Below are 23,041 nucleotides of genomic sequence, written 5' to 3'. Positions count from 1 at the left end.
ACCAGTTAACAGTTGAACTCCTGATCCCCAGTCGTTAGGTCCCTTAACAGTTTGCATTCAACTTCACCCAACAAACCATGACATTTAGTGTAGGATTGTGTGATCTAGGAGAATCAAATGAATGTGTGACATCATGCATGAGGATGCATGCAATGGGGGTGATGATGACTCAGAGTAGCAACCATGCTTGATTGCAGCATGCCATGAGGGACATCACACTGTGTCACAGTGTCCCAAGGAACCCACAACTTCCAAGAACAAGTACAGGTAACAAATTGAGATCTGTTAGAGGGTATATTATGGGTTTTATTCCCATATAATTTATAAAGGACTTGAAGACACTTCACAAAATTTCTGTACATACATTTGGTGTAAGTTTGAAGTGTGGGGCACACAAAACAAAATATGCAAATTGGTGTCCCAAAGACCACCAAAATACTGTATGACTGAGTCCATGTGTTTTTCTACCTCAACTAAATTGTATATGTCAAAACCTATGATATGTCTCCACACACCACATACAATTTCTATATTGTACATTTCATTGTAACAGACTATTGTGTTTGTTGCCAGAGATGGTGACAGTTCAAGCAAGAGAGGCAGAGAGCAAATTAAATTAGGAGCAAGTATATACATAGTTGTCTTTAATATACATGTATTTGGATCCACCTTAGCTAACTACCCATATGAGGTGTATCCGCGTTGCATCCACCTTGCGGTGGCTGAGTCTTCCGGATGCCATCGGGTTGCCCGACTTCGTCATTCTCAACAGTGTTGCGTACCTTAGCCCCTGGCAGTGGGCGGAATGGCCGAGCAAGGTAGTGTCCGCCGCGGGTCACGCGGCGCTTCTCGAGTTTCAAATCTCGATTGCGATTGGATCACGTGCAGGTACTCCGGAGCCCCCCTTCACGAGTCGGCGACGCGTTCTGTCACTGTGCATGCGCGCGCGTCTTTGTTCTGTCCGTCTGCTCTTGTGTTCTCACAATGTTCTCCAGCGCGTCGTACCCTTCGAATGTAAATGGTGGTTCGGCCCAGGATGCACGCCCACTTTTTCCTCACTCCCACTCTCATCCCACTCACCAAGGAGGCTTTGGCGTGGCGGGCATGTCCAACCCTGCCGCCTCGCATAGTCCTAGTCCTCGGGGGAGCGGGCTGGGCAACAGCATGAGCATGAGCGGCTCCTTAGGCATTGGATCTTCTCTTGGCGAGGGTCTATCTCAGCAGAGAACTCATTATCAACCAGGCTACCTGATGGTAGGTCTTTACTACTTGAGGCCTTTTGCTGTATATACGCTGATACGGCTCTGGTGATGTATCGCTTTCTAGTCGGCTACTCAGAACAACGTATGATAATGCCTCCCTTCGACGCGTCGCGTGCATCTGACGACTCACTCGATACAGGTAGTTCCCCAAGGCAGCCAGCGTCACGAAGAGGCGCCTATGGTACAAACAAAAGCCAAGTTGAACCATGTCCTCGCCGGAAGTTCAGCATCTGATTTCGGGATGGACTCTATGTTTGAGAGCTCAAGGCAATACTTACTCGCTACCGTCCAAGAAGAAAATGAAGCTAATGTCCGGCTTAGGCAAAGACACAGGCAACCTCTCGCTGATGAGGACGCTCCACCGACCAACTCGGTCAATGACATTGTCAATGAGGTTTATTCAGATACGGGCCCATATCGCTTTGCACCGCGGGTATGAAACTTTCTGCCCGTCCCCCAGTTTTGGTGCTGACTATATCTAGAATTCGACTATTGATCACTCTTCCAGTCGTACACCACTCTTCCGCTCCTCTCACCCCGCTACCCCTAAGTCGACTCCGCCTACTCAGCAACCCCTTTATGTCGTCGTCTTTGGATACCCACCCGACAAGTACAGCGTTGCCGTCGAGTATTTCCGCTCGATCGGCGAGACGACAGAAGCTGAGCAGAACACGGAGATTTCGAATTGCTTCCGGCTCGGCTATTTGAATCCTGCTGAAGCAATGCGTGCGGTGCGGAAGAACGGCGACGTGCTCAGTGGGTCTTGGATGGTCGGCGTAAAGTTTGCGGTACGTTTGCTAACTGTTCATCGACTTCGTCGTACTTGTCGTTCATGCAGTGATAATTGATGTATCGAACCTATAGGACCCCATTCAAGCCGAGAGTATTCTGGGACCTGCAGCTGTAGGAGGCCTGACACAGTCAGTTGCTCCAAGCCCGGATGCTATGTCCACATCCCCGCCCTCAGGATTGGGAATGTTTTCATCAGTGTCGCACATGAGCATCGATGAGCCTAGGTCACCTCCCACACCATCGACGCCGACGCCCGTGGTGGGCACTCCTATCAGGTTAGCGCCATCTGCGGCAGCATTCCGCAAACCTGGTATGAGTGCTGGAGGTGGTCCTCCGCAGAAGACGCAGGCCAGCCAAAGTGTGAACAATACGCTCCCTTCTGCCTCTCCTGCATCTCCGAACAAGGGCATGCTAGAGCAGGTGTCGGATCTTATATTTGGTTGGTAGGGCAAAGTGTCAATGTCAGGTAGACAATACTATTCTACTGTTCTTTGCTATGTTCTGGGACCACTGAAGGGTGCTGCCAGTTTTCTGCTGCATGGACCATTGGAATTACAACTGCTTGATTCGTGCTGCGGTACGGTTCGTCGTGTCCGACTTGTCAATTCCAGTTTTGGGGCCTGTCTCCTCCATCACGTCCGTCAATTCCAGGGTTGCGTCAATAATGCATATCATTGATGGAGCTCTCAACTGAAGCTCGTCTCGGCATCTACAGTGATACAAATTTGTGTTGTGGCATTGTCTTCTTGAGCTTGTCTTCTCCCTAGGGACAGCCTTGTCAGGATTCATGGAAGTCAATTTCTTGCTGCGTAAATTCATTGACAAACAGGGTTCGAGCAAGCTGATCGCGACTGGCACAAGTTGACATTCTTATTCTTTCTCCTCGTGTCAGCCGCCCGTACGCCGTCTTGGCTGCACTACAGGGCCGCAGCTAGGCCGCCAGTTGATAAAGTTGCTTCAAGGATTGCGTCGGATAACGTGTACGAATCTGAGAGTCATGTGCATCGCCATCCTGACTAACCCGCTTGTACTAGTACTTATAATGACGAGATAATAACGAACTTGGTCTCTCTATCTACCAGTCAGTTACAAGGTCGGTCACCTACGTATGTGCTCTCTACCCAAAGTCTGACTTTCGCGAGTAGCAGCACCGATCATTCATATATCAGCTATAACCCTATCTCCCGACATGCCTGATCATGAAATCATTGGCGGCATCAAAGCCGAGGACAAGTTCACGGCCCATGAAGTCGTCTCTGGTGACGTTATTTCAGATCTGAGGCTTTCCAAAGACGCAGCGAAGGTCGTCTACTGTGTGGCACCGCACTATAAATCTGGCGATCACAAGACTTCAGCACTTTGGTTGGCTGAAACATCACTGGAGAACAGTTCTAGGAAGATTACGTCCGGTAGTTCACGGGATTCTTCTCCTCGGTTCCACCCAACCTCGTCGTACATCTACTTTCTATCCGACCGCCTGAAAGTCGGTGGTCCCACGCAGATCTATCGTATTCCCTGTGATGCTACACCAGAGACCGACCCGATCCTTGTGTTGCCGCTGAACCAATCAAGGACAGTAAATGCCTTCGCGATTTCCCAAGACGGAAAATACATTGCATTCATTGGCAAGCCGCACTCTGACAAATCAGACCTAAAGGATCCGATTGCAGTATGGAGAGAAGAGAAAGACTTCGCATCTCTCTTCCTCGTCGACCTTCAAGATGAAACCAAGGCGTGAGCCATTTTCCTAAGGTGCTTGAACACTCAAAACATACTGACTGCCTACGTCGCCAGCGTCCGTTCATTGGTTTCGGCCGACGCTCACGTTGATTCGTTCACCTGGGGTCCCAACTCCGCCTCGATCATATATCGGCTACGCGATCATTCGGATGCAGAAAGTGGGAGTGAGTCAGTGGTCGAAGAGATCGTCTCCATCGGCACCGGAGCCGTGAGCGGGATCTACAAGCATCGCATCTCCCCTTCGAGTCCGACCATATGGCGACAGGATGGGGAGCTAGTGTTCATGCAGAACACGTCCCCGACGCGCCTGCTCTCATCGCAGTCGGTGTGGACCCGGTCTTCGACGGCGCTACAGCCTCCCCGCCACGTCGCATACGGCGACACTGAGTGTGCTTACGATGTCGTTGATATCGGCGCCGACTCGCAGTACGCGGTGATTGTGGGCTCGGGCTTGGAGACGCGTGTCGACGTACGAGACGCGAGTCATGCGTCCTTCACAGCGTTTGCGATGACGGACGAGAACATTTCAGACTGGGACGTCAAGGCCGTTGACCAGCGCTATGTGTTCGTCGCTCTTCGCAGTTCGGGCGTAACTGGGGAGCTGCCAGATGTCTGGTCCGGCGTGACGACCAAGAAGGACTCGGGTGTCCTCGTCAAGAAGCTGTCTTCCCACCAAACTGGATTTGCTTCGAATAAGTTCCCCATTTCGAAGGCTTTCTCTTGGACAAGCACGGATGGGGAGCGTATCGAAGGCGTCATCTCTCATCCAAGAGGTGTCACGGAATTGAAAAGCCTACCCACGGTCATTGTCCCGCACGGCGGTCCGACAGCGTACGTATCACTCTCAGTATGGCGGTTTCGATGCATCTGATCTGTGCATAATCTAAACGCGTTCAGTCGTGACTTGCTGAATTTCACACTCGGTGAGTTCCAATTGTTGCTGACAAGTTAGCGAGTAGAAGTCTGAATCAAGTTCTACAGAGGACTTCGCGTGGCGCCAATTCCTGGCGTCGAATGGATTCCTAGTGTTTTCGCCGAACTACCGAGGAAGTAAGTAGTCGTTCGCATCTACCTCGTCGACTTCCTATGAATCATGAATTTAGGTACCGGCCGGGGAGATAATTTCATCAAACCGGCCAATGGAGGAATGGGTACACTGGAATGGGAAGATATCGAGAGCATGATTGAGGAAGGTACCGCGCAAGGCCTAATTGACCCAGATAGGATGGCGCTCGCGGGCTACAGCCAGGGAGGATTTCTCACCGCCTGGGGTTGCACTCGGCCGAACAATCGCTTCAAGGCGGGTGTAGTAGGAGCGGGAGTCACACACTGGGGCTTTCTAGCTGCGTCCTCGGATGTGCCAGAATTGGAAGTGAGTGAGACTTATCTTATTCCTGTCAATACCTAAATGTCTATCCCACTCAAAGGCAGCCCTTGGGGGCGCCGCGCCGTGGACCGCTACCGAAGCCGCGAACCTGCAGGGCAGCGCTGTAAGAGACAGCCAGAACGTCACGGCACCCCTCCTGTTCCTACACGGCAAGGAGGATAAGCGAGTGCCGCTCACCCAGGCTATCGCTCTCTACCGGGGGATTGAGCGGGAGGCAAAGACTGCGCCGAAGCCGACGCTTGTGGTCTATCCTAGGGAGGACCATATATTCGAAGAGCGCGAACACGCACAGGACGTCCTTGAGCGATTGCTTCGCCACCTTGAGACGTATCTGAAATAGATTTTGGATGACGGAGGTTCTTGAGTGTACCTATTTTCTCTTCAGAGGTCATTGGTGGGCGATGGCATTTGGTATGCCCGATGCAGAGCGTATTCTTATTCTGATTCAATATCAGGGACGCGGTGTTGACTGACATGACGCTGCAGTGTAAGAATTCGTGCGCATGTCTGATTTGAGAAGGAGCGTCTTTCAGATTTTGAGCGTCATGATGGCCTGTCATGCAAAGCTGCCCACACATAAAAGACACCGCTTTGAAAGAAGTCAAGTTTGATATCGTTCGCCCCTCCCCCATTGACATGCCTGCTATATCCTCAGGTAAGGTGCTCGTCACCGGTGCAAATGGCTATATCGGGATATGGATTGTACGCACTCTCCTTGAGAAAGGCTACAGTGTGAGAGGCACAGTTCGTTCCGAGAGTAAGACGGAACACTTGCGCAACACCTTCGCCTCGTACGGCGACAAGCTTGAATTTGCTGTCGTGGAGGATATCACAAAGGTGGGCCCAACGTCGTATCGGGAACCCTGTACCGGATAATGCAGCAAATAAATAGGAAGGCGCGTTCGACGATGCAGTCAAAGGGGTAGACGCGATCGAGCACACCGCCTCACCTGTTTATGCAACGGCAGGGGACCCGGAAGAGATGATACGGCCTGCTGTGGTCGGAACCACGGGCATACTCAAGTCCGCATTGCAACATGGTACCAGCATCAAACGCATCGTCTACACTTCGTCCTGTGCCACCATTATAACTGTGCAAGACACGCCGCGGGAATTCTCCGAGGCAGACTGGAATGAAAAGTCCATCGACGAGGCAAGAGTGAAGGGTAGAGATGCAGCCCCTACACACAAGTACTATGCAAGCAAGACTTTGGCGGAGAGAGCTGCATGGGAATTTGTAGAGAGAAATAAGGAGACGATTGGCTGGGATCTAGTCACTCTCAATCCGCCGTTTGTGTTCGGGCCGACGATACACGAAGTAAATAGACTGGAGGGCATGAACGCAAGCATGAACGAATGGGTCAAGAACGTATTGAACGGAGTCAAGGACACGAAGCAGCTGTCTGATATAGGGTAAGCGGAACATGGCTGACAATGGGAATGGGAATGAGGATGTTCAGTAAGACCAATAGGCTGTCCTCGGTCGACGTGCGAGACGTAGCGGAAGGACATGTCCTCGCGCTCCAGAAGGAAGAAGCAGGGGGTGAGCGCATGATCCTTAGCGAGGGTCCACACAAGTGGCAGGAATGGGGTAAGCCAAGCACGAGAATGCATTCCTACGAAGACTAACCTCCATCCAGTAAACGCCGTACGAGAGCATAACGTCGAGGTTCCCGTGGCTGGCGACGCGTCCTTCGATCCGACCAAGGCAGCTCATCATACGTTGTACGACGGGTCAAAGGCGAATCGGCTGCTGGGGATTAGATATCGGACGTTGAAGGAGACGACACGAGACCTCGTTGAGGACTGGAGGATGAGAGAGTGGATCTGAGAGCAGTATGTCAGTTACTTAGTTGCAGCATCCGAAGTCGAAGGATTAGTATATAGTTCCCCTATTATACTTGGCCCATGTCCACCGGAAGCAAAGAAAATGAAACAGGCCGACAGCCGTGTCACAAGCCGCGCCGTCTGGTGTATCGGATGGCCGGGGCCGCTGATAAAGGAACTCCCTCCCGCCAAAATTGAATAAATAGCAGAGCGCTGCCGTGGCGCCCGTGCCTCCTCGTCGCCATTGTTTGCGTGCTCGACGTGCTCGCTTTCCACGCCAATGGCCTCCTTGGCGTCCTGCGCCAACCGCGAGGGCTGGGGGCCTGTATCCCCAGTCCGCCCGTTCGACCTCACGCCGTGCTTCCACGAAGGCGTCGTCCTTTCCACACTCTCGGCCCTTTTCCTCGTCCTCGCCGCCCTCAGGTGCTGGGCCCTCAAAAGCCGGGAACCACGCTCGAAGAGTGCGAAGAGCATCTGGTTCCTGAGAGCAAAGCTTGTAAGCTGCTTCGTTATTCAGTTGTGCGGCTAGAAGCACTAACGCCACTACCCAGGCTCTGCTCTCGCTCGCGTGCGCAATAAGCTGCGCAAACCTCATCTTGGTGCTTGTCACACACCGGCGGGTTGCCTTGGTTCAATCTTACGTGCTCGAGATCCTTGTCCTCCTTGTCCTCCCAGTCTTGACCACCCTCAACCACTATCGCGCACGCACCTCGTCCTCTTTGCTGCTACTCTTCTGGCCCCTCTATGTCCTTGGCTTGCTCGTCTGGGCTCGCACTGTCTTCGGCACATCCTACCGCTCGCTCCTCCCAGTCATTGCATTGAGGTGTGCTGTCGCAATATTGGGTCTCGCCGCCTTTGGTCTAGAATGCTTCGGCACCGAGTTTTCGCCAGAAGACCGTCCGTCGGGTTCCGCGAATGGCCATGTCGAGAGCCCCCTTCTCACCGCAAACATATTCAGCATCTGGACTTTCTCATGGATGTCTGATCTCATGAAGAAGGGTGCATCTACTTACATCACCGAGAACGATCTACCTTCGCTCGTTCCCAAGGATGAGTCTGCTAATCTCGGTCTGAAATTGCAAAGTGCCTTGCAGAGACAGTGAGTGATCAGGGACACCTGTCATACGCTTTGTCTCACCTGTATATAGCAAAGGTCTATGGTCGGCACTCTTCGTCGCCTATGGCGGAGAGTACGCCGTCGCTGCGTTCCTGAAGATCATTCAAGATTGTTTGAACTTCTTGCAGCCACAGCTCCTCCGATGGCTGCTTGCATACATCTCCGACTACCAGATTTCCCGGTTCAACTCGGAACGTCCTAGTCCAATTGAAGGTTTTACCATTGCCATCATCATGTTTTCTGCGTCCATTACGCAGACCATCGTTTTGCACCAGGTATACTCCTCTATCCATTCTATGAACGCGGTTGTTGAACAATGTTCTACAGTACTTCCAACGCTGCTTTGAGACTGGTATGCGTGTGCGCGCCGGATTAGTCACAGCTATCTACCAGAAGGCACTTGTGCTCTCCAATGACGGTCGTGGACGTGCTTCCGGCGACATCGTGAATTTGATGTCTGTCGACGCGATGCGACTGCAAGATCTCTGTACCTATGGTCTGATCGCCATCTCAGGGCCGTTCCAGGTATGAGTCCTTTCTTGCATGATTCACATCTCTTGATTATGTTTGTTCAGATTACGCTAGCATTCGTCTCGTTATACAACATTTTGGGGTGGTCCGCATTTGTCGGAGTGGCTATTATGGTCATCTCCATACCGCTGAATACCTCTATTGCGCGATTCTTGAAACGGCTTCAGGAGCAACAGATGAAGAACAGGGACAAGCGTACGCGCTTAATGAGCGAATTGCTTGCTAACATCCGAAGGCGAGTCTCCAGCCAGTTGCTTACGCGATACAATGAACAACTTTCGTGCACTTGGCAGTATCAAGTTGTACGCTTGGGAGAATGCCTTCATCCGCTGGATCCTCAGCGTGCGTAATGATCAGGAGCTGAAGATGTTGCGCAAGATCGGTATTGTGACAGTGAGTGGAATTTTTTGTATTATTATCGTCTTGCCTGATCCATTTGCCTGCACAGTCCTTGAACACTTCCCTATGGACTGGCATCCCTCGTGAGTTATCGCAAATTGTAGATGTACTCACATTCAATGTAGTGTTGACAAACTCCTTATTTGGCGTGTAGTGCTGGTCGCATTCAGCTCCTTTGCTGTTGCTGCTGCAACGTCTCAGGTGCCTCTCACCTCTGATAGGATTTTCCCTTCCATCTCCTTGTTTATGTTGTTGAGCTTCCCTCTGGCTATGGTATGTTAGGAAGTGCTACTGTATTTGAAAGTCGTACATGTCTAACTTCGACTGCTTTATCCAGTTTAGCCAGGTGACATCGAATATTATCGAAGCACTTGTCTCCGTCAACCGTCTTTCCGATTTCCTGGCGGCTGATGAGCTCCAACCTGACGCTCGGGAGATGATTACCACGAAGAAGCTTGAGATTGGCGATGAGGTGGGTTTTCGATGATTTTGTTCGCAATGGATACATGGGTGCTCATCTATTCATTCGTAGATTGTGTCTATTGCCAACGGAGAATTCTACTGGTCTAAAGACGCACCCTCACCCACCCTTGAGGGCATCAACCTGTCACTGAGGAAGGGAGAGCTTGTTGGTATTCTTGGTCGTGTTGGCGCCGGCAAGGTAAGATCCCATGCCCTACGTTCGGTGAATCGGTGTCGCTGAAACCTAAGTGTCTAGACGAGCTTGCTTTCTGCACTTATCGGCGAGATGCTGAAGACAGACGGCGAAGTCAAGGTGTCGGGTTGTATATCTTATGCGCCTCAAAATCCCTGGTGAGTATCTTCAATGGGCTCAATAACCTTGACGGCACTTCATCCTTATTTTTGTCTTAGGATCATGAGTGCTACGATTCGGGACAATATATTGTTTTCGCATGTGTATGATCCTGAATTCTATGAACTGGTCTTGGACGGTATGTGGCTCGTGATTGGGGATGTCATTTTTTCATGACCGTACTTTTAGCGTGCGCTCTCAGGCAGGATCTGGCTCTTCTACCCAACGGCGATCTTACAGAAGTTGGAGAGAAGGGCATTACTGTAGGTTCCTTTTCCGTGACACTGTGGCTCGTGTTTACATGGTGAAATTGCAGCTGAGTGGAGGTCAGCGTGCTCGCGTTGCTCTTGCTCGCGCAGTCTACGCTAGGGCCGACATGTACGTCCCATGCCCAAACTATGTCTGCTGCTCTATCTAACTTGTGGTAGTGTAATCTTGGATGATGTGCTTGCTGCTGTAGATTCTCATGTCGCTCGCCATGTGTTCGGTATGTTGCGTCCTGTTCTTCCGGAATATTGCATCTCACATCTTGTACTAGATCATGTAATTGGCCCCCATGGATTGCTCTCCTCGAAAGCGCGTATCGTGGTTACGAACAGCATCCACTTCCTGAAGCAGTTCGACCAGCTCGTATACATCCGTCGAGGTATAATCCTCGAGAATGGCTCATATCAAGACTTGGTCAACAACACTGAAAGCGAGATGTACAAGCTCATGTGAGTAAAGTTGCCCGCTGATTGAGTAGAGATAGAAGTCTGAACGTGTTTTCGAATGTGCAGCAAAGGCCACGGCAGCCTCACCACGTCCGGGGTTTCCACGCCGTTTGTCGGAGATACTGCCACGCCCTCCTCTGGAGGGGAAACTGCGGTGGAATCCTCGCGTGATCTTACGGAAGAGAAACTGCAGACCGTCGACAGCAAGCTCATTCGGCGTACTAGCTTCGCAAAGGCAACTCTCGTGGAAAACTTGTCCACTCGGGCTGTGTCTGATGGCCCGACAAAGGAACACAGCGAACAGGGCCGTGTCAAGGTAGACGTGTACTTACAGTATGTCAAGGCAGCATCAAAGTCGGGTTTCGTGCTCTTCGTCTTGTCTACGATCGGATCCCAGCTGACTTCCGTGGCCGGAAACAACACTCTGCGGGCGTGGGGAGAACACAACCTGCAAGCTGGATCAAACCGAGACGCTTGGAAATACTTGTTTGGATATGGGCTGTATGCTTTTGTGTCCACACTGTTGGGGACATCTGCGGCGATTTTCATTTGGGTACTGTGCTCTGTACGCAGTTCGAAGCTTTTGCATGATTCAGTAGGTCGAAGTCCGGTTTGGATCCTTGCTTGTACTTACTCTTCGTAGATGTTGCATTCGGTCATGCGCGCCCCCTTGAGCTTCTTTGAGCTCACACCTACGGGACGGTAAGCTCGCCATGTTCCATACACCCTGAAAAAGCGGACATTGACACAGTTATAGAATTTTGAATCTCTTCTCGCGTGATACCTACGTGGTCGATCAGATTATTGCAAGAGTCAGTGGTTAGCACTTGAATGATACATCACAGTTACTAATCTGTGCGTTCGAAGGTTGTCCAAAACACGGTCCGCACAACATGCGTCACCGCCATGATTGTGGTTGTCATCGGGTATAGCTTTCCCCTCTTCGTAAGACAATTCTCTTTTTGTCGACCGCCCTTTCTCACAAATGTACTAGTTGGTTGCCGTACCTCCACTAGCATGGTTTTATATGAGGGTCATGGTGTAAGTGCGACCGAACACGTTGTCATTGTTGTTTTCTGATCATGTGGTACAGCTACTATCTCTCGACGTCCCGCGAGTTGAAACGTTTTGATGCTGTGTCACGGTCACCCATTTTCGCGTGGTTCTCCGAATCGCTGAATGGTCTCTCGACAATTCGCGCGTTCAATCAGCAGCAAGTGTTTATTATGAACAATGAAAATCGCGTTGACCGCAATCAGATATGTTATCTTCCAAGGTATGCTGGAAGTTGTGTTAGCCTCACCTTATCTTCACTCACGAGTTTACTGCAGTATTTCTGTTAATCGTTGGCTCGCTGTTCGGCTCGAATTTGTTGGGGCGACCATCATTTTCCTTGCAGCAAGTTTGGCTCTTGTTGCGCTTATCACGACTGGAGTGGATGCAGGTCTCGTCGGTTTTGTCCTCTCTTATGCTCTGAATACGACAGGGTCCTTGGTAAGAGCGCAGTCATGTGGTGTTGGGACCGCATCTCATCTATCTGACATGTACAGAATTGGCTCGTGCGTTCTGCCAGCGAAGTTGAACAAAACATTGTCAGTGTTGAGCGGATTCTTCATTACATTGAGCTCCAGCCCGAGGCTCCTGCCGAAGTACTCGGCGTTGTGCCCGAGAGCTGGCCGTCCAAAGGAGAGATTGAATTCCGGTGTGTTGTACTAATCCCGGATAACAAATATGCATGCTGACCTCTTGGTAGTCAGTATTGCGCTAGATATCGCCCTGAACTTGATTTAGCATTAAGAGATATTTCTATTAAGATTGTAATCATAATCCATCTTTCATGTTTCACGCCTCAAAGCTAATTTTTCTTGTAGAATCATAGAGAGAAGATCGGAATCTGTGGTAGAACGGGATCCGGGAAGTCAACGGTACGTACCAGAGTGGTCGTTATTTTATGTGTTTGATTCATCCAATTTCTTCAGCTCCTATTGACATTATTCCGTATAATCGAACCGGCATCGGGCACTATTTTCATTGATGGCGTCGATATCACAAAAGTGGGTTTACATGATCGTACGTTCAAAAGGCCATTATGAAGGGGGAGACTAGGACTGAACATCTTCACAGTGCGCTCCGCTATCTCCATTGTTCCCCAGAGTCCGGATTTGTTCGAGGGTACGATCCGCGAAAATGTGGATCCCACGGGAGAGCACCAAGATGCGGATCTTTGGGTAGCCCTCGGACAGGTGTGTAGCCGGATAACCGTATTTCTTCGCACGTTAAATAGCGTACTTACTGACTGACCCCGGATAGGCACATCTCAGAGCATTCATAGAATCTTTGCCTGGGGGACTTGATGCTCCTGTCAGGGAAGGAGGATCATCGATGTCTGCTGGGCAGCGACAGCTCCTGTGCTTCGCACGAGCTCTTCTGCGCAAGGCATGTTGCTCACTCAGTCTCACGTCCTACTTTATCTGATTGTCGTTTATTGTGAAGTCTAAAATACTGGTTCTCGACGAAGGTGAGGATGCGTTCTGTGTCTTATTGCAGAGCTTTTGCTCAAGCTTTGATCAATAGCTACGTCTGCAGTCGATCTTGACACGGACAAGGCTATTCAAGAAATCATCCGTGGCCCTCTGTTTGCAGATGTTACCATGCTCACCATTGCGTATGTAGTGTCAAATGAATCTCCTTACGGTTTCTAACATCGATTGTACGAATAGACATCGGATTAACACAATCATGGAATCTGACCGTGTTCTTGTTCTGAACGCAGGACAGGTGCGATCTAGTCCTTTACGAAATGTTGCGTATCTCACGCCTTTTGGTGCAGGTGTTGGAATTCGATTCTCCACAAAACTTGCTCGCGAACAAGGATTCGTCGTTCTATTCCTTGGCAGCCGAGGCGGGGCTTGCGTGAAGATAGGCCACATGAGCATACTTTGCGTGTGCGACGCATGACGCTTCCGCGACCTATATCCCTATCCTACTATAGGCTGTTCCCGGAAGGTAATGGTTTACCCCGACCAATGTGGCGCGTGTATATACCCATGACTACTTATGATGGTAGCAATTAGAAAATAGACGAATGGTTGAAATCGGATGAATCTTGTGGTTTTCTCGCTGGTGAAAGTCTATACACATCGCCTTCAGCTTAACCAATGGAAAAGAAGGATCACCTGGTATGGGCACCATTGCCTATGACCCCGTTTCATATAAGTACTTCTTGCTTCATAATAGACGGCTTCATAATGTCGTCGCCATGAGTTGTGATTGCATCGATCCACTGATCACCCGACATTTAAGTGGTATGTCCAGTGCGTGCGCCCAAAACTTCCGCGTGTAATTCTACCACAGGGTCTCAGTGTCTCTGAAGCGTGAACGGTGCTTCAAGGTAGGGATTCGTCAGCGAGAGCGCGGGTCATTGGAGTCACAGAAGGTTGTTGCCAAAATATGATATCAGCTCTGTAACTCAGCTGCCTCTCCTGTTGGTTTCATTTTTGGGGTATATAATTCCCATCATTTCAATCTCCTTCTATCATGATCGTCCGACTAACTATTTTTCCACCTATCCTAGCAAGTTTGTCGCCGCGTTCTCGCGGACGCCGTTAACGGCGGCGAGTGGCGCAAATGCGGCACACGTGACCGCGTTCTAGCGCGTCTCCCCGACGAAAGCCCGTCTCGACTCTCGAGAAGGTCACGACATGGGTCTGCACCTTCTGATCCATACAACCTCAAGGCTGAGGAGGTTTTGGTTACGGAACGTCGGAACATGTTGGTTCCACGATGATGGACCCGTTTTCGGGGCTCCGCACCGACCCTGCATCGAGGTCCCAAGATCACGACTTCAATTCTACCGCACTCGGCGTTCGTCACGGTATGTACCTCATTGTCATATTTTCTCCTCTTCACTCGGTTTTGAAAGGGAAAATACTCTGCTCTGATCACCAACCACGTTGCAAGACTCGATAACGAAACCGTCACAAGACACCCGGCATCATACCCTCACATACTGCGAGCACACATCCGAACACAATTCACCGCGCCGTGGGTCAGCTGCCATCGAAGCGGCCCGTAAGTGCAGTTTCTGAGGACTGTGAACGTTTGTCTCCATGATTAAGCTAAGTCGGGGACCTTATTATCCCGTCCGGAGAACATGCCCCAGTCATCAGCGTCGAAGCAAGCGGACGCGCTACAAGCTATAAATTGGTCGGCGAGGCGACAGCGTTTCGACGACAGCTGCTGACGGATTTGTGGTCGACCCTTCTGCCTGGCTGTCGTCGCCATGTCTATCCTCCTAGCGCTCTCATGTCTGGCGTTGGCCGGTCCTGCCATTGCAGCCTTCCCTGATTGTACCACTGGGCCACTCGCGAACAATACTGTCTGCGATACCTCTGCCAGTCCTGTCGCCCGTGCAACGGCTTTGATCGGCCTCTTCACACTAGAAGAGAAAATAAATAACACCGGGAATACTAGCCCCGGTGTTCCTCGACTAGGGCTACCTGCATACCAGTAAGCTGCACGTAGAACTTTGTGCCCTCTTCTCTTATATTTACAATGGTAGATGGTGGCAGGAGGCTCTGCACGGTGTCGCCGAATCACCTGGTGTTATTTTTGCTGAAACTGGGGAGTACAGCTACGCGACGTCATTCCCTCAGCCCATCCTAATGGGCGCCGCTTTTGACGATGAACTGATCAACCAAGTCGCAACAATCGTCAGCACGGAGGCTCGTGCCTTCAACAACGCCAACCGCTCCGGGGTGAGTCCATTCAGTACAATTGGCATGTGTGAAATGAATAGTGATCTGTTGACTCGTAGCTCGATTTCTGGACGCCCAATATTAATCCTTTCAAAGATCCGCGATGGGGCCGAGGTATTCAGATTTTGTTCGTGCTGCAGATCGCTGGAACTTACTTGATATAGGCCAGGAGACCCCCGGAGAGGACCCATTCCACCTGCAATCATACGTTTACAATCTGATTACAGGTCTGCAAGGCGGGTTGGACCCCGAGTACAAGCGCATTGTTGCAACTTGCAAACACTACGCGGGTTACGATCTTGAGAACTGGGAAGGCAATGTTCGTTATGGGTTTGACGCGCTTATTTCGATTCAAGACCTCTCCGAATTCTACACTCGGTCCTTCGAGACATGCGCTCGCGATGCCAACGTCGGTGCCTTCATGTGCTCCTACAACGCTGTCAACGGTGTTCCATCATGCGCTAACTCTTATCTCCTGCAAGATATCCTCCGCGGCCACTGGAACTGGACAAGCGACGACCAATGGATCACCTCCGATTGCGATGCGATCCAGAACATCTACGAGCCGCACTATTACGCACCGACACGCGAGCTGACTGTCGCGGATGCTTTGAACGCTGGTGCGGATCTTGACTGTGGAACATATTACCCTGAAAACCTCGGGGCAGCATATGATGAGGGTCTCTTTGCGGAGTCTACCCTAGACCGCGCGCTCATCCGACAATACGCGTCGTTGGTCAAGCTTGGGTATTTCGATCCCGCCGAAAATCAGCCATATCGTCAGATCGGTTGGGCCAACGTGAGCACCCCCGAAGCAGAAGAGCTAGCATACCGGGCCGCCGTTGAGGGCATCACGCTCATTAAGAACGATGGCACGCTTCCGCTTTCCCCGTCGATCAAATCTCTTGCCCTCATCGGTCCATGGGCAAATGCCACGACCCAGATGCAGGGTAACTACTATGGCCAGCCTCCTTACCTGATCAGCCCTTTAATGGCGGCCGAAGCGCTCAACTACACTGTCTATTACTCTCCTGGACCCGGTGTAGACGATCCGACTACGAGCTCCTTCCCTGCAGCATTCGCTGCGGCTCAGGCTGCAGACGCTATCATCTACATCGGTGGCATTGACACAACCGTCGAGGCTGAAGCCATGGACCGCTACACCCTCGACTGGCCCGGCGTCCAGCCCGATTTCATCGACCAGCTGTCCCAGTTTGGAAAGCCGCTCGTCGTGCTGCAGATGGGTGGTGGTCAGGTCGACGACTCGTGCTTGCTGCCCAACACCAACGTGAATGCCCTCATCTGGGGTGGTTATCCTGGCCAAAGCGGCGGCACGGCGCTCATGGACATCATCGTCGGAAACGCCGCGCCTGCGGGCCGTCTTCCCACCACGCAGTATCCCCTTGATTACGTCTACCAGGTCGCAATGACAGACATGTCCCTGCGTCCAAGCGCGACAAACCCCGGACGCACGTACATGTGGTACACGGGCACCCCGATTGTCGAGTTCGGGTTCGGCCTGCATTATACCAACTTCTCTGCGGAGTTGTCCCAGCCTTCGGCCCCATCGTATGATATCGCCTCGCTGGTTGGCGCGTGCGAGGGCGTCGCACACCTCGATCTCTGCGCGTTCGAGTCGTACACAGTGAACGTGACGAACATCGGCAGCAAGGTCACCTCGGACTACGTTGCGCTGCTCTTCGTCGCGGGCGAGCACGGACCCGCGCCCATTCCGAATAAAGTGTTGGCGGCATACGACCGCCTTCACACTATTGCCCCTTTGTCGAGTCAGCAGGCGACGCTGAACTTGACCCTCGGCTCGCTGTCGCGCGTCGACGAGTATGGAAACAGGGTCTTGTATCCAGGAGAGTATACACTCATCTTGGATGTCCTTCCGCAGGCTACCGTTAGTTTCACGCTGACAGGAGAGGAAGCATACCTCGATTACTGGCCGCAGCCGCCGGCGTGAGGCTAGACTCGGAGATAGGGAGTATGTAAAATGACCGGAAAAGGATCGGTTTTAGATTCATGAGTATTCACGCTTGGACGTATACGACTGTCAAGGTTTTTAGTGATTGTAATCCAAAACATAAGTCCATTGAACGGACGCCCAGGGTCGCGCAGAGCGCGTCGCGATCGGATATTGCTATCACGTGGGCGCATATATCGGCATCTCAATGGTATCATTGCGTCAAAATTGCATGGGAATGCTTATGTTGAACCTGCTCCCGCCCCTCAGATTCACTGCTCCAGCTAGACGGCTTGCTTTAATATCGGCACTTCGGTCTCATCGTTTCCATACCACCTCGCGAATAATGAGCGATCCAAGCAAGATCAAATCAGACAGTGAATGGAGAGCCATTTTGTCTCCAGAACAAGTACGAAGCAGTATAATCCGATGTTAGGTTTTGCTTTAGTTGACGTCTCCAACTTTTAGTTCCGCATACTGCGCCAGAAAGGGACGGAGCCTGCAGGAACCGGCAAGTACGAGCACTCGAAAGATCAAGGTGTATTTACCTGTACCGGATGCGGAACCCCTCTTTACAAGAGCAGTACCAAATTCGACAGCGGGTGTGGCTGGCCCGCTTTCTTTGATGGTGAGTGCGCTGACTTCACCGATAGCAGTACGCCCTCATTATTTGATATCCGACCTCCAGCCATACCTGGAGCAGTGTCACGCCACGAAGATCGCTCGTTTGGAATGTCCCGCATCGAGATTACATGTACGGCTTGCGGAGGACATCTCGGGCATGTGTTCAAGGGCGAAGGGTTCAGAACCCCAAGTAGGTTGTGATCTGTGTATTGGCCATACTTCATTCTGATTTTGGGTGATTGTACAGCGGACGAGCGTCATTGCGTCAATTCGGTCTCGCTCAATTTTGTTGAGGATAACAAAGTTTAAATATGAGGAATTGATTTTCAGACACGGAGGGACTCCTGTATCGAGCTCAGAATTTTGTATTGCTCTCCCATGTATTTGCAGTCTGACTTGTATAATAGCTCATTGGTCCTATAATAGCTTCATTTGGATGGAGAGTATACATTCACATGCCTACCGCAGCAGGTGCATCGCTCTCAAGTAGATAGATGTTCGAGTTATCGGTACGTCACCACCATCGAGTCAAGCTGCACGGCAGACTTTTAGGTTTGATTGAGTCATGAATATCGTATGCAGATAGCAAAGAGAAAGCCCAAGTTGTAGTGTAGCGAGTAGGACGGTGATTGAAGTCGCAAGTCGACGGGAGAGGTGTATTGTACAAGAAGCATATATATCTCAGAGTCCTTCCATGTTGGCAACCAGATCGTCCAACTCGGCTTTGGACTCGCGGTATTTCGTTTGTGCTTCCTGGATGAGTGGATACAGTGTAAGTTATGTGGACGATGACAATATATATCGTCACGGACCTCGTATTTCTTCTCCCACTGGTCTCGTTCCTGCTCGAGACGCTGAACCTGTCGCTCGAAGTGCTCCGCCTTGACATCAACCTGCCTCAACCTATGCATAACACGGTTAGCCAAATCACACAGCACCGGATCAATCAAGACACACTTCTCCATGGCATCTTTCAGGTTCTTGTCTGCCGCATCAAGCTCCTCCTCAAGTAGTTGGATCTTTCTTTGCAAGCCCTCGTTGATCGTCTTGCTTTGATCGCCCTCTTCCTGAGCAGTCTTTGCGGCGGCGAGCTTGTTCTCGGCCTTCTCAAGATCGCCGTCCATCACAGACAACTTGTGCTGCAGAGAGGTGATCTCCTGGTCTTTCTCAAGCAGAACCTGCTCCATCTTCTTGTTCTTTGCCTCTGCCTCCTCCGCACGAGCAACGGCATTGTCGGCTTCTTGACGAAGGGCTGTGAGACGCTGTGAAGGCCAGGTAAACGCGTCTACGCGCGTGACAAGATGATTGAGCTGTATATTCACCTCCTTAATTCTCTCCATGATGATATAGCGTTCGTCGGTCAAGCAAACGTATGTTCGAGTGGCTGTTCAAAGATTCCTGCGCAGGGCTGTTATAGATAAGTGTATCAGTCGTGGGAATATTCCCATTTCTGGTATTTTAGAACACGTGAAGGTAAGGCGTAAGGCAGCCAAAGTCAGCGATCGTCCAGCCCGAACTCTTGTCCAGACCCCTTCCTCCCGAGCAGCGCGAGGCTTGATTCTCCTTTCGCGTATACGTAGAGCAAGACGGCGCCAGCATCTTCACTAAGCTGAACACAACGCTGAATACTCGAGGCCGGAATGGCGGCACCTGTGGCTCAGGAAGGTGCGTTGAGCTGCTACCCGTGCTTCATGGTGCTGATCACTGCGTGGTTCGGCATCGAGCAGAACTACCCATCCTTGAGGCGGTGATCAAGTATGTGGTGCCACCCACTCGCGACGGACATGAGTTTGAACGGGATCGTCCATTCTCCTTTGTAGCATCCGAAACCGCCTTACCGCTCTAAAGAAAGACAGAGGGGAGTATATAAAGTCATCGGACGTGAACGCGCTTTACCAAGCTATTGTTAAACAAGGTCAGTCTTTTTGCGAGCTGCATCGTATAATAAAGACTCGGCAGCGAGCATGGAAAGCCTTATTAGCAGCTGACACTGTCGCTCCACTGCATACAGTGACCCGTCTGAACGAAGTCCGCGATGACCATACAACATACAACAACCGCCTCGACACGACACTCGCGGACGTCTTCAATCTTCTATCTCTGTTCTTCCTCACTATCGGGAAGACGAGGGAATGTCCGGCTACGTACAGCCAGATTGCCAGTATGCGGGTGAGTCATTAGGGATGTACGATTCGCGTTCCGCATCTCCTCCGTTCCGCGTCATTTCGGCGGTTTTTAGCTTCATCATTATACCGAATATGGTTGGGCGCGATTCATGGAGGATATGAACAGTGGGCCCGCTGTGGCCTCTTTGTTACGTCCGGACATCTCGGAGTCACTTATATGGTCCAGGCGACATGAACAGCAGCTGTTCATGTAAGCCCCACCCTTTTTCCTGCCCGCGATCTATTACAGCGGAGACTATTTCAGCTGCGGCGTGATTATTACGACTTTGAGCCGAGTTGAACGCAAGAGATCGTCGGTAACTAATTATGGGTTCGGACCTCCCCGTTTGTCCCATACAAGGAAGGATGATAGGATTGTAACCTGGCATCCTTCCTTGTCGGCTAGTCGCCGGCAGGATTGGACCGAAAAAGTGGAGACACGCTACGACATTGTGATAGGCGGAAGCTATTCCATGTTATCGGGACTTTGACTTGTCTCGCATCCCAACCTCGACCCTTACGCGACCCAGTATAAATGCTTCGTGTGGCCCGCGATCCGGGACATCTGGACCGGCCACTTCTCTTTGTTGTGAGACGATACCCCCAGACATTGCTGCCATGCCCGTACGCTCCGTGCCGACGTCTGATTATACCCTCTCACAGCAAATACTCGAGCATATGGATGAATCAGGCGTCTACAACGAGTCCGACCTAGCTCCTTTCCACCGACGGCTATCGGAATTACGGTGCGTGTCGGTGTTCAGCTTCGGCTTCTCCAAGTACAGACAGAACCATGATCTATTGAAATGCGAATGACGACGATAGGTAGGGTGTGGACGATAGAGTCCAACTATTTCTTGTGTCGGATGAAATGAGTAGCCTTGTAGCACCCTCTAGTGCATTTTGATCCCGTCCGACTGGTTGCTGATTACTGAATGTAGTGGAATCGTGCGCAGCGATGCAGAGAGTGGAAAACATCCGGTAGCAATGACGAAATTGCTAGAACGACAGCTAAATGAATGCGGTTAGTGTTCTCGCATCTTGTCCCGCTCTTGACTGCATCGAGGGACAACCCAGTGCTGCATTATCATGCAACTTGACCTGGATGAGCTCCTTTATTCAACTGACACTGCTATACACAGACAGCGTCCTTCATCGCTTGCAGGACTCGCTTGCAGTTCTCTCTCCAGAACTTGTTCCGATACACGAGCGGTTGGTTAGCATACGGCGGCAGCTGGTCGCCCTCGCTGCAAAGGAGACAGCTAGGGAGGCGGCGAATGCCAACGCATTTGTTGTGAAGACGGCAAATACGTTCCCTATGAGAGTGCCATCAAAGGAGTCTACGCCGCCGAGAGACGACGCCTCGTCGGGATACGAATCGGCACCTGGCAGCGATGCCGAAGCCAGAACGCCAACAAAGGAGACAACATCCAAAGGCGAAGGCTCAAAGGAAAAGGATGGTCTCAAAGTGAAGGCGGAACTGAAGGCGCTGCAAGAAGAGTTGCGCAAGATTGATTCGTTGAGTGTGCTTTTCGATCGTGACTCTGAATTGACCGTTGACATGGTTAGCGCCCCTTCGTCCTTGACTGTCACATCTCGTCGCGCTGTTCTTCCTGTATCTTGTGTGACGCACTCTTGTAACCCTATGATTGTCGAATACACTATTCGTCGATCGCTCTCTCAGGAAGCGTGTGGATGGCAAGTTCCTGGGGCCAGGGGGCATGGTGCCTGCGTCGCAAGCAGTATGCTCGTCGCTGCTTGAGGAATGTTTTGAGATCGCGCAGGAGATCCGTGCGCAGGACGACTCTAAACATGTTGCGTCGTCCCTCAAACCTATCTACGACAGGCTGAGCGAGATCAGGAGAGAACTGGAGCAGTTGGTGCGTCGTCTCGGTCTGCGGTACCAGGCGTGGGACGCTCATGTGGGAGATTCCTAGGTCATGACGCATCGGTGGAGTCTCCGCGAGACGGATTTGTGGAACTACAGTCTCAGTCTACAGGAGATCGACAAGATGCGGGTGGACGGGAAGTTTGTCGACTTGGACGGTAACCGGCCGTCAGGCCAATATGTGGGTGCCAACTACTGCTGTATGTCTCCCAAATCTCATTGACGTGTCTCAAGGTGTTGCTGTATCTTCTCAGACGATGTTATGGCCTTATCTACCGGCTGCTATCGTCTAGTGAACCCGTATCGGAGGAGCTGATGCCTATCGTCAGTGGTTGTTCTGCTACTCGTGATAAACGTCAGTCAGACTCACCTGCCGCGATCTCCATAGGCGAACAAGCTATCGACGGTGAAGAAATGCCTGAACGAAGTGCTCAAATACGGTGGCCCGTTCTCGCCGCGAGACCTGTATCCTGTGCGTGGTTCGCAGATTGTGTTTTGTGCCCGGATCGGGTCTTCGCCTGCGTCCCCGTGGGGGAAGTGGGCTCACGATGACTGACGATGTGCGGACTGTAGTACCAGCTTGCGCTTTATCAAATTGATTCGATGCGGAAGGACGGCAAGTTTGTCGGCGTGGACGGATCGATTCCGGAGGGACAGGGTATCGTCATGGCGCATCTGAACGAGTGTCATGAGCTATTAGAAATGGTGCGTGTGCAGTCGATGGTCGCGCAGCGGTCCGTGTCACGGGGCGCTGATAATGCTTTTGTAACAGCTGAGAGAGTCGATGGAGGGGGCTGAGGATGTAGGATTTGAAGACGGAGAGGATGAGTACATATTTGACGACGAGTCGGGGGAGGAGGATTAAGGCTGGTACGTAGGCGCGATCGAGGCTATCAACTGATGTAGGTTGGCCTCGCTGATGAATTAGATTTTTTGCTCTGATTTGGTGGCGCGGAGTATCCCATTGCTGCCGGGCATCATCTGCCTGTGTCGGAGCTCTATGGGCGTTATCCCGCTTAGCAAGCTGCCCCAAGTGGAAGGTGAGATGACGAGTGT

At 51.4% G+C, this 23,041-nt stretch overlaps 8 protein-coding genes across 8 annotated transcripts; 7 read left to right on the top strand and 1 right to left on the bottom strand.

The window, feature by feature from the left end:
- Nucleotides 1-984: 984 nt before the first annotated feature.
- FIBRA_01717 (uncharacterized protein) lies at nt 985-2,501 on the top strand (the record flags this gene model as incomplete). Its single annotated transcript, XM_012323589.1, has 5 exons — nt 985-1,254; nt 1,327-1,344; nt 1,402-1,695; nt 1,745-2,050; nt 2,127-2,501. The coding sequence occupies 5 exons, from the start codon at nt 985-987 to the stop codon at nt 2,499-2,501; spliced, it is 1,263 nt and encodes a 420-aa protein (XP_012178979.1).
- A 742-nt stretch (nt 2,502-3,243) lies between these two features.
- On the top strand, nt 3,244-5,521 carry FIBRA_01716 (uncharacterized protein; the record flags this gene model as incomplete). Its single annotated transcript, XM_012323588.1, has 6 exons — nt 3,244-3,788; nt 3,849-4,625; nt 4,692-4,717; nt 4,776-4,844; nt 4,898-5,166; nt 5,222-5,521. 6 exons carry the CDS (start codon nt 3,244-3,246, stop codon nt 5,519-5,521), a joined length of 1,986 nt encoding a protein of 661 aa, XP_012178978.1.
- A 218-nt stretch (nt 5,522-5,739) lies between these two features.
- On the top strand, nt 5,740-7,012 carry FIBRA_01715 (uncharacterized protein; the record flags this gene model as incomplete). Its single annotated transcript, XM_012323587.1, has 4 exons — nt 5,740-6,018; nt 6,074-6,594; nt 6,654-6,772; nt 6,822-7,012. 4 exons carry the CDS (start codon nt 5,740-5,742, stop codon nt 7,010-7,012), a joined length of 1,110 nt encoding a protein of 369 aa, XP_012178977.1.
- Nucleotides 7,013-7,288: 276 nt separating this feature from the next.
- Nucleotides 7,289-13,499, top strand: FIBRA_01714 (uncharacterized protein; the record flags this gene model as incomplete). Its single annotated transcript, XM_012323586.1, has 32 exons — nt 7,289-7,504; nt 7,560-8,107; nt 8,157-8,400; nt 8,453-8,650; nt 8,701-8,851; nt 8,892-9,049; nt 9,105-9,138; nt 9,210-9,328; nt 9,393-9,527; nt 9,588-9,716; nt 9,774-9,868; nt 9,929-10,008; nt 10,059-10,132; nt 10,186-10,247; nt 10,298-10,356; nt 10,408-10,585; nt 10,649-11,177; nt 11,226-11,284; nt 11,340-11,394; nt 11,450-11,527; nt 11,577-11,623; nt 11,676-11,858; nt 11,914-12,076; nt 12,133-12,284; nt 12,336-12,399; nt 12,454-12,507; nt 12,562-12,652; nt 12,707-12,825; nt 13,076-13,100; nt 13,157-13,247; nt 13,303-13,360; nt 13,413-13,499. 32 exons carry the CDS (start codon nt 7,289-7,291, stop codon nt 13,497-13,499), a joined length of 4,335 nt encoding a protein of 1,444 aa, XP_012178976.1.
- A 1,365-nt stretch (nt 13,500-14,864) lies between these two features.
- Nucleotides 14,865-17,308, top strand: FIBRA_01713 (uncharacterized protein; the record flags this gene model as incomplete). The annotated part of the gene is made up of 4 exons (XM_012323585.1): nt 14,865-15,091; nt 15,144-15,339; nt 15,399-15,453; nt 15,504-17,308. The coding sequence occupies 4 exons, from the start codon at nt 14,865-14,867 to the stop codon at nt 17,306-17,308; spliced, it is 2,283 nt and encodes a 760-aa protein (XP_012178975.1).
- Nucleotides 17,309-17,654: 346 nt separating this feature from the next.
- Nucleotides 17,655-18,241, top strand: FIBRA_01712 (uncharacterized protein; the record flags this gene model as incomplete). The annotated part of the gene is made up of 4 exons (XM_012323584.1): nt 17,655-17,717; nt 17,777-17,910; nt 17,965-18,122; nt 18,180-18,241. The coding sequence occupies 4 exons, from the start codon at nt 17,655-17,657 to the stop codon at nt 18,239-18,241; spliced, it is 417 nt and encodes a 138-aa protein (XP_012178974.1).
- A 372-nt stretch (nt 18,242-18,613) lies between these two features.
- FIBRA_01711 (uncharacterized protein) lies at nt 18,614-19,272 on the bottom strand (the record flags this gene model as incomplete). The annotated part of the gene is made up of 2 exons (XM_012323583.1): nt 18,614-18,685; nt 18,745-19,272. 2 exons carry the CDS (start codon nt 19,270-19,272, stop codon nt 18,614-18,616), a joined length of 600 nt encoding a protein of 199 aa, XP_012178973.1.
- A 300-nt stretch (nt 19,273-19,572) lies between these two features.
- FIBRA_01710 (uncharacterized protein) lies at nt 19,573-22,850 on the top strand (the record flags this gene model as incomplete). The annotated part of the gene is made up of 12 exons (XM_012323582.1): nt 19,573-19,597; nt 19,660-19,687; nt 19,753-19,847; nt 19,944-20,101; nt 20,172-20,308; nt 21,244-21,712; nt 21,786-21,977; nt 22,035-22,166; nt 22,220-22,309; nt 22,374-22,457; nt 22,559-22,690; nt 22,758-22,850. The coding sequence occupies 12 exons, from the start codon at nt 19,573-19,575 to the stop codon at nt 22,848-22,850; spliced, it is 1,635 nt and encodes a 544-aa protein (XP_012178972.1).
- Nucleotides 22,851-23,041: the final 191 nt, after the last annotated feature.

Source organism: Fibroporia radiculosa, assembly GCF_000313525.1.
Source record: "Fibroporia radiculosa TFFH 294 genomic supercontigs, scaffold833, whole genome shotgun sequence".
Taxonomy (NCBI): Eukaryota; Fungi; Basidiomycota; class Agaricomycetes; order Polyporales; family Fibroporiaceae; genus Fibroporia; species Fibroporia radiculosa.
The sequence above is the reverse complement of the archived record's forward strand: the minus strand, read 5'-3'. Positions and strand labels throughout refer to the sequence as shown.